Source organism: Lepidochelys olivacea, assembly GCF_965140295.1.
Source record: "Lepidochelys olivacea isolate rLepOli2 genome assembly, chromosome: 14".
NCBI classification, from domain to species: Eukaryota; Metazoa; Chordata; order Testudines; family Cheloniidae; genus Lepidochelys; species Lepidochelys olivacea.
Window position 1 is genome coordinate 8,676,835 of NC_140424.1, and position 9,652 is coordinate 8,686,486.

General features: G+C 44.3%; 1 protein-coding gene across 2 annotated transcripts; it reads left to right on the top strand.

Moving 5' to 3' along the window:
* The first annotated feature begins 1,530 nt into the window (after positions 1-1,530).
* Positions 1,531-9,640, top strand: POLG2 (DNA polymerase gamma 2, accessory subunit). 2 transcript variants are annotated; one of them, XM_084646891.1, is made up of 8 exons: positions 1,531-2,478; positions 3,048-3,174; positions 3,321-3,426; positions 3,826-3,999; positions 6,162-6,302; positions 7,545-7,625; positions 8,347-8,447; positions 9,431-9,640. In XM_084646891.1, the coding sequence occupies exons 1-8, from the start codon at positions 2,004-2,006 to the stop codon at positions 9,594-9,596; spliced, it is 1,371 nt and encodes a 456-aa protein (XP_084503017.1). In that variant the 5' UTR covers positions 1,531-2,003; the 3' UTR covers positions 9,597-9,640. The 2 variants fall into 2 exon arrangements, with proteins under 2 accessions (XP_084503017.1, XP_084503018.1); XM_084646892.1 differs by lacking the exon at positions 3,048-3,174 and having other exon boundaries at positions 3,326-3,426.
* Positions 9,641-9,652: the final 12 nt, after the last annotated feature.

Genomic DNA, 9,652 nt, shown 5'->3' on the forward strand with positions numbered 1-9,652 from the left:
GCCAACTGTCATTTGTAAATACCATTGTAACTAGCAGGATTCTGATCCTACTGAGGATAGGGTGTTAAACAGGATTTCTTTTGCTTAGCCATGTAACTCATCAGGCTTACCTAGTGACCTAGTAACAATTCTTGTCAATTTTTTATTTTCACTCTGTTGCTCTTCTAGCCTGTAAAGCTGGCAACAGTGGATGATAGGATTATTCTGAATCATTGAGACTTGAACATGCATGATTTTTCATAACATGCACAGCACATTGAATGCTTACTCCTTGTTAAGCTCCACCTACTGGAACTAGTTTAAATCCATGATTAGGAAATGCTGCTGCATGTATGGAAATTTCCACTGCTGTGCTGTTGCGTCAGACTGCTAGTTGGAGTCTGACTGCTCATTAGCAGAACTAGCAGACAAACCTCCCTCCCCTCAGCCACGAACGCCTACAGCAGAACATTAAGTTCCCTCCCATCTATGCTGTTTTAACTCTCTTTTATTGCCTAGTGAACCTTTCTGTTAGAGGCCTTTTTATATAACAATGCTGCTCTGACAAGAACGGCAGGGAGCATCTCCTATCTTTGTGACCGCAGGAGGCTTTGTGCATCCAGGGCCTCACCTGACTTATGTGTCTGGATTCAGAGCACCATCCCAGATTTTCCTTCCACAGTCCCATTTGCATTTAAACTCATTGGCCACAGCTGTGGTCACCCACACCCTGTTTGGAAAGTTGTGATTTGACTCCCCTCTCCTGGCTCATTTGTCGATGCATGAATTTGTGTCCATGACAGAGGGGAAGGCAGAGGAGGGTTGTCAGAAAATGCTGTGGTCTCTCACAATAGGTGAAGGTGTTGGCATAACAGCCTCAAGGCAGTAGGAATTAGCCTCAGGCTTCATTCCTATAACCAGATTTATGCAGCTGGGTGCTCGTATCTGCATAGAGTCCCATGGGGTCCACTGGGGCTTCACAGGGGATCAGAACCATCTGCGGATGGGACTAGCACAGTTCCCGAGTGCTCCGTTCATAATGACCCATGCTTTAAGGCGTTTCCTTAACAGACACACACGTTTCGTGCTGGTTTGAAAAACACCATTTTTTTTTAAATTAAAAAGAAAATCAAATTATAGAATAAAGTGTCATTTCAACCTGCCAGCACCCTTAGCCAGGCAGGGTACCGGAAGGGGGCATAGCCCCGCAAAGGGGAGGGCCATGTCTGCCCACTTTTTAACGTGGGCATGGTTTGGGGGGGCACAGCGTTGTCCCCCCCCCAAATTGCAAGCGTCAGGCCGGGGACGCGCTTGGGGGGCAGGGGGGTTGATAAGGTGATCAGCTCCTTGCTAGAGCCACCAGCCTCTCTCCGGTGAGGGGGGACTGAAATGCCCCCCCCGCTCCTCCAAGGGCCCGCGCCCTGGCCAGGCCGGAAGCGGGAGCTGGTACACTGGGCGCTCCCGCTTCCGGCCTGGCTAGGACGGGCTCACGGTTCCGGCGCTCTGCCGGGAACCAACTGTCCGTGCGGCGGAAGCTGACGTAACCCAAGGGAGGGGCCAGCGGGGACTCCAAGTTCAGCCGCAGGGGACGGGAGCAGGGGAATTACCACGCATGCGCTGGGCGCGTGACCTTGGCCGACGCAAGTCCCAGAGCGTTCTTCTTCCGCTCGCTGGGGCAGCGGCGTTCACCTGCCGCATCGCCCGTTCCCCATCCAGTGCGCATGCGCTCCCAGAAGCTTTTCCCCCCGTTAGACGTCGGGGCCTTTTTGTTCCCCCCCCGGGCGCTCTCAGTACCACCCTAGTGCTGAGCGGTTGCTCAGGGGTCAGGCTTTGGGGCAGGGCTCGGGTTGGGGTCCCCTGAAGGGGAGGCATCTGGGGCCTGACTTGGGCGCCTCCAAGATCCCATTGAGGCACAGGTTAGGGGTCCCTGGGGTGCAGGTGGGGCCACCCAGGCCTGCCGTGGGGGGTCCCTGGGGTGCAGGTGGGGCCACCCAGGCCTGCCGTGGGGGGTCCCTGGGGTGCAGATGCGGTCTCTCAGGTTTGCTCTGGGGCCCCTGTTGGCCCAGTTGCGGCCCTACATGGGGGGGCCCTGGAGTAGTGCAGAGGGGCAGCATTGGGAGGGCAGTGAGGTGCTGCTGGATGTGTGCCGAAGGAGGCACTTTCTCAGAGGGGACCAGCAGCAGGCACTCACTTGGGACTCGTACCTGAGGGGCTGCCACCCAGGCTTTGGGCCCCTGGGGCTGGAGCTGAGGAAAAACTTGGTCGCCCAGTGGTGGGCTTCAGTGGTGGTTTCCAGGGAGCAAGTGTTTGCAGTGGATTCTTTGCTACATCGTGTGCCAGGAGCTAGCATGCTGCCAGCAGGGGAGGCTCTCAGGCTGATACAGGTTGGAGCCCTGCGTGAAATCTTCCAGAATAAAGAATTAAACAAAGAGCAGATAACTGCAGCTCTGGAAAACATGCTAGGGACGTCTGGGGTGCTGCGAGAGGACCTTCTTCATGGTACGTTCTTAGTCTTATGATCCCCAATGAATAATATGTTTAGAAATTGAAGGCATGATCTCTGATTATCTGCTGGGTGGGAGCCAAAGGCAGGGTGGGTAACCTCTTTGTATTTGTACCACTGGATAAGATTGATCTGTTAAAATGATTTACTGGTTGCATCTTCATGTTGTGATGTTGCCTCGGTGTGTTACAAGTTTGTGTCCTCGTTGGGTACTGAAGCAATGTAATCATGGCTTGTGATGTCTAAATGTGTCTGTGACCCTTAACTGTTCTGTCAACATTGGAGATGGGCCTGTGAGAACTGAATTTTTCACCAGTTCTCAGAAACAGCAGTCCAAATGGCAGAGCTGGTGCATGCAAAATACTATAATTAATGTATGGAAGTTATCAAGTTGTGCACATAGCTAGCCTATATAGCTTTGAGGTCTTATTGCTTTTACCTTTGTTCTCCCTTCTTGCTAAATGTCTGTGCTTTAACAGTTCTGTAGATAAGTTAGAATTTAATTATAATTAAAACTTAAAATACTCTCTAGAACTGCAGAAATGAATGATTTGTCTCGTGACAGGTGCTCTAGAGCAATATATTAATTGTCTAGAATTGGTAAACAAGAGGCTGCCGTTTGGACTTGCTCAGGTTGGAGTATGTTTTCATCCTGTTCTGAACATTGAGCCTCAAAATGACAACATCGCGAGGTACAGTAATGAAAACTGACAAATCTCTGTTTACATTTAAACTAAACAAATGCAAGCTAATTTTGGATAACTTTTGAATGGTATCTCTTGCTTTTCCCTTATTATTTTTTAAGGAGTTAACTTGCTGCCCTTGCTATTGTTTAAAGAATAGGCGAAAGGACAATGTCTTCCCTTGTATGGTTTAGCTCCGCCAGAACTGCAGGACAGTGGCTTGATTACTGGTTGCGCCAGCGGCTCCAGTGGTGGAGAAAGGTATTTGATATTCACTTCACCTTTGTTACTGCTGTTTAAGCTCGAAAACATTGGGCTGCCTCTTATAGAATTATGTTTTAAGGGGGGAAAGGCATTTCTAGGGGTGATATAGAATGATATTGCCAGATATCCACCTCTGAACTGCAACCACTTCTGGGGTAAAATAGAGAAGCTGTGTAAGAGTGCATAACAACACTCTCAAATTGTTTATAATGGGAATTGAAAAACACCATTTTAATTTGGGGGCTGTGTGCTGTAACTGATGTAGCACTTTGGAATTCTAAAAGCTGTTGTTAAATGGTCACAGGCCAGTGAGTTTGCACCTATATTTTAAGAGTTGTCATTTGCAGTTCAGTTAATATGTACAATAAGTGGACATTTTAAATCTCTATTTTTCAGTTTGCGATAGGCCCATCCAACTTCAGCAGCAGCGACTTTCAAGATAAAGAGGGAAGAAAAGGAAATAATTTGTACTACAGCTTTCCTTGGGGAAAGGAACCAATAGAAACGTTGCTGAGTCTAGGAGATAATGAACTGTTACAAATGTATCCAGGGAATAAATCAAAATTACATGTAAGATTCAGTTAATTGTATTATATTTAACATATTGCTCACTGGGAAAGCCTTATGAGATACAAATCTTGCTTTGGTGTGATCCAGTTTATTAACATGGAAATAAAATTTTGTTCTTGAAACAAAGGCAGTGTGAGTGGTTGGTAGCCTGCACCCATGCTATCTTGGACTATGATCTTACCAGGTCTCAAAAGCAGATAGATAGAAGGGCAGAGAATGAGTATAGAAACCAACTATTCTCTGACTTCCAGAGCTGATCCTTGAAGTTAGATTTGAGGTACATTGACAGGGCAGTGGTTCTCAAAGCCGGTCCGCCGCTTGTTCAGGGAAAGCCCCTGGCGGGCTGGACTGGTTTGTTTACCTGCTGCATCTGCAGGTTCGGCCGATCGCGGCTCCCACTGGCCACGGTTCGCCGCTCCAGGCCAATGGGGGCTGTGGGAAGCGGCGCGGGCCAAGGGGTATCCTGACCACCCTTCCCGCAGCCCCCATTGGCTGGGCACAGCGAACCGCGGCCAATGGGAGCCGCGATTGGCCAAACCTGCGGATTCGGCAGGTAAACAAACCGGTCTGGCCCACCAGGGGTTTTCCCTGAACAAGCGGCAGACTGGCTTTGAGAACCACTGGTGTAAGGAACAGTATTTCAGATTATAGTACTCATTTGTTAAGTAGAGTATTCTATTGTGAGCATGTTACACGGTGCTTCAGGGTCTGCACTAGTTGCCTTTCTGGTGTGGTTTAAGGCAAGGGTGCTCGACCTTTTTCTTTCTTAACCCACCCCACCCTAGCTATAAAAACTCCATGGCCCAGCTCTGCCACAATAATTGTTTTTCTGCATATAAAAGCCAGGCCGGCATTAGTGAGTAGCAAGCAGGGCAATTGTCCGGGGGGCACTGCGAAGTTAAGTTGCTCAGGCTTCAGCCCTGGGTAGTGGGACTCGTTGCCCCAGGCTCCAGTCCCATGTGGCAGGACTTTGGCTTGCCCTGGGCCCTAGCAAATCTAATGCTGGCCATGCTTGATGGACCCCTGAAAACTGCTCGTGGCCCCCCAGGGGGTCCCAGACCCCTGGTTGAGAACCACTGGTTTAAGGCTTTGGCATTGACATATGAAACCCTGAGAGACTTCCTCTTTCCCCCTGCTATTCTGCTACAGTTGAGATCAACAAAGGTGCTCCTTAACGTAAAAGAGGAGGCTCCGGGCAAGGTATTCTCTTTGAGGAGTCCTTCACTGCTGAACCCTATTGGCCTGGGTCTGAAATCCCTGCCTTGTTGTAAGGCAGAGGTTCTCAAACTGTGGTCCACAAGCTCCATTCGGGTAGTTCCCTCTAAGGTGCGTGCCTGGGCAGCTGCCCATGAGAGAATAAGGGGCCACACACCTAATTAGTGGAGCTGCGCAGGCATGGCTCCACTAATTAGGTGCCTGGACCCTGGAGAAGATGCACAAATAAGGTGAGGTGGTGGCCTTGGGGGCAGTAGGTGGGAGGGGGCAGTGGGGTGAGGAGAGGTGGTTGGGGGGATTTGGGACATGCAGGGCTGTGGTGGCCAGAGAAAGAGGTGACTTTCCCCAGCTCCAGGGCTGTGGCTGCTGGGGAGAGACACCCCCCCCCCCCCAGTCCCTTCCTAGCCCCAGCTCTGGGGCTGTCGCAGCAGGGGAGAGAGGGCATATCCATCACATTAGAAACATAAGACTACCGATATTAAAATATGAATTGTCCTTCTATTTGTAGAACAAAAAAGCGTGTTTTTATGTAGCGCTTTTACATAAAGCGCTTTACAATAGTTAGTTAACAGTACAAACAACATTTGGAAAGATCATTAAGTGGTCCGCCGAGACCCTCAGCAATTTTCAAGTGGTCCATGGGGGGGAAAAAAAGTTTGAGAACCACTGTTGTAAGGTTTATCTTCTTGGAGGGCTTTTGGTGAGATGTTGCTTCAGAGGCAGTATTTAAGGAAGGTGGGGTGCTTCTCTCTCTTGCTACAGACTTCAGTTAGATACTGCCGTATGTTGTTAGGTTGCTCCTGCTTGTTGTTCTTTAATATATGTTTGTTTTAAATGTACGTTGAGGGAACCCATCTGGCGATTGGTGCCTTCTTGTGTTCATTCATTTAAATACACTATTTTTGAGGACTGTTGCTTAGTGCATTTCTGTTGTGTTTCTCCTGCAGGGCCGAGATGGAAGGAAGAATATTATTCCTCATGTGCTGTCTGTGAGCGGCAATCTGGACCAAGGAGTGCTAGCCTATCTTTGTGATTCTCTGCAGCTCACTGAGAGCTCTCTAACAAGAAAGAAAACCCTTCAAAGAAAGGTGACCTTTTAGTGTGTGTCAGGAAGAAGAGACTGCAAATAGTCTTACTTGGAAGCTACAAACTAAAACAATAGTCTGAGTGTTATAGCAAATGTGGCTCGCTTTATTCTAGTCTGGATTTCTGTTTTGAGAGAACACAAGACTGTACATATTGAATATATTTACTAACTAAGCATTTATTTTTTCATTATTTCAAAAACATTTGAATATTCCTCAGGGTGGATAAAATCAATAATTTTTTTAAAAATAAAAACCGATTTTTTTTTAATTTAAATCAGATTTTTTTGATAAAATGCTTTGAGGAAAAAACCTATCTAAAAGATAGTTTTAATTAAGCTACATTACAGCTCAAAGATATCTCATTATGAAATAGGGATTATTAATTCTAATTCTGTAGTATGAGACAATATATTAATGTTTAAGAAAAGTTTTGTAAATGAGTTCCAATAGCTAATGGATTAGGGACCCAATCTTATTGGCTTCCAGGGGCTTCTGTATAGATTATTTAGGTTAATCTTTCTGTCTCCCCAGTGGGACTCGGTTTTCAGTCTAGAAGATACCATCAGAGATGCTTAGTTTGCAGTTCTCAAACTGTGGATTTGTGTCTCCAGAGATAACGTGCTTGTTAACAGCAAAAATGTTTTAAAATAAATATATAGAGGTGAGAAATAACAGACCTCAACCCTATTATCCCTCTGCAAATTTGTGTACACAGGGTCAATCCCTTACCTCTCTCTAAAAGTGCAAAGTTTCAGAAAGTTCAATGAATAGAAGATTGTTGGGGGCAGAATAGATCTGGACAAGGAGTAGTCCTGGATATAAACTTGAGAAGGGAGGGACAGGCAGTAGAAACAAACATGAAAATGTTTGAGCAGCATATTCCAGAAGTCTTGAGGTCTTTCTGAGTGTAGCCTTCATTGATTTGAGATCTACCGTACCATTCTCTCACTAGAAGGGAAAACCTATAATGGCAGCAAGCCATAAAAGAGACCCAGTTTGAGAATATTTTAATGAAGTTCCTCTACCTGTGAAGAATATGTATTAAGGTTATAACAACCAACATGAATGCATTTTTATGAAGAAATCCATGATTAAATCGAGTCTTCCTGCTAGTGATTTAAATCAATTTGATTTAAATAAAATCCACCCTGATACTCCTATATATTTCACTAATGCTCTTTTAGTTCTGGTTCATGTATTTAATGTAAATGCTGAGTAACATGTTTCTTGCAACACTGTTAGGTACTTAAGCTTCACCCTTGTTTAACACCAATAAAAGTTGCTTTGGACGTTGGAAGAGGCCCAACAATGGAGCTGAGACAGGTGTGTTGTAACTAAGCATTTAATTGTGGGAGTTGGAGTTACATCTACTGTTGTGCTGTAATTCTGATATTGACTTTTTTTAACCTTCTATTCATGTGAGGAAAATTCTGCTTCTCCTTCATGGGCATGGAGGGCCCTCACTGTAGTGAAACAGCGTTTTTACTGTGCAGGATTTTGGAAGCCCCTGCAGAGATCCATATTCCCTGCATGCTAGGAGGTGCCCTGTGGAATGGGGAATTGGGGACAGTAGGCACGTCTGTTAGATCCATTGTGATTGATTGATCCCACACGGAGTGGGGGGACACAGACGTCCAGGCTTTAATGTCTGCTCTTCCTCAAGCTGTATTAATAGAACAGTAATATCGACTAATTTTGTTTGTTCTGCATATAAACTAAATTTGTTTAATCCTTCATAGTAATCTTAAGGGTAACAATAGTAGGGAGGAAATCTTCAGATGAAGACTTGACTTTTTTTTTCAAGTCAGTGATGTCTGTGTAAGAAATATACTTGGGGGGAAAAAACCTTTTTATTTAGATATGCATATGGGGAACAATGTATAAAAATGAAGTTCTCTTAGCAGTAATGCTCTTTTCTGAGTGTGTGTTGCTGTTAATTTATAAACATTATAAATGAGCTTTAATATCGAACAGATACTACAGGCTGTACAGTCTTTCTCCCAACATTTTAGACCTCTTAAGGCTGTCTCTTTTTTTTTTCTAGGTGTGTCAGGGGCTGTTCAATGAATTGATAGAGAAAGGAATTTCTGTGTGGCCTGGGTATCTTGAAACCATGCAGACACCTCTGGAGCAACTCTATGCAAAGTAAGAAAAAAATAAAATGTCAAGTGGAAAGATGGCTTTCCTTAAAGTAGCAAAAATTAATGTGATTTCAGTATAATTTCAGGTACAGTAACCAAATGACTGAAGGTACTAAAATACAGATTGAGACTGGATATCTCTAACAACATTTTAAAAACTCTTTAATTAGTTCACTTTAAAAAGTGAGGGATTTCAGTAAACTTTTTTTTATTTTTCATACTTCAACTTTTTGGTAGTTCTTTTTTTTTTTTTTTGCTCTTCAGTTGCTAATAATAAACCATTCAGGAAATCCCGTCTGAAAACTGGTTTCCTAAAGTGAATCATAAATCTACAGAACTGGCTTACATCCAATTTTGCATGTGGACTGACTTCTGCATTTCATTCTTAAATCATTTTATTTGAAACCGTTGTTATATAGAACCCAGCCCTTCAACCGATACCACCTTGATTCATTCTCCATTCACACAAGCAGTCCTACTGAGTAAGAATTGCTCATGCCAGTTAAGTTTGCTAGAACTGGCCCATATTAACCTACAAAACATAAGTAGATTAAGGACTAAAAATAATCTTGATTGTGCTTTTCTCTTAACATTAATAGAGGTTTTCAGCAAGAAACAAACACATACTGTTTTAACATAGCAAAGTTAAGAAGTCATGTTCATGTACAATACTCTTCAAAGTATGGCTGGTCAGCTAGTAAATAGTGGAGAAATGGTAACGTTTTTCTCCTGTGAAAAATGTCCCCATTGTAGGTTACTAAATAAAACTCCCCTTTTGTTACAAAAGAATCTAATAACTTACTGCAGTTAACTAGAGAAGATCAAGGAGCTGAAAGTAAGAAAATAAGCATCTTCATATTGGACACAGAACTACATACAAAACTTGAACATATACATATTGCTCTGGGATATAACCCCAATCTAAGTCTGCCACACACCAAGGCAACAATACTGTAACAGCAGTAATGAGTGCTTGTTCTTTGGCAGGTATGATGAGATGAGTGTCCTCTTCACAATCTTGATCAGTGATGCTACTCTGGAGAATGGAGTGGTTCAGCTGAGAAGCAGAGATACCACCATGAAAGAAATGATGCACATCTCTCGATTGAAGGACTTTTTAACTAAGTACATTACAGCAGCTAAAAATGTATAAATTAGAATCTCTCTAATAAAAGGAATTTTGTATCTGTGTTTAAATTGATTTCCAGA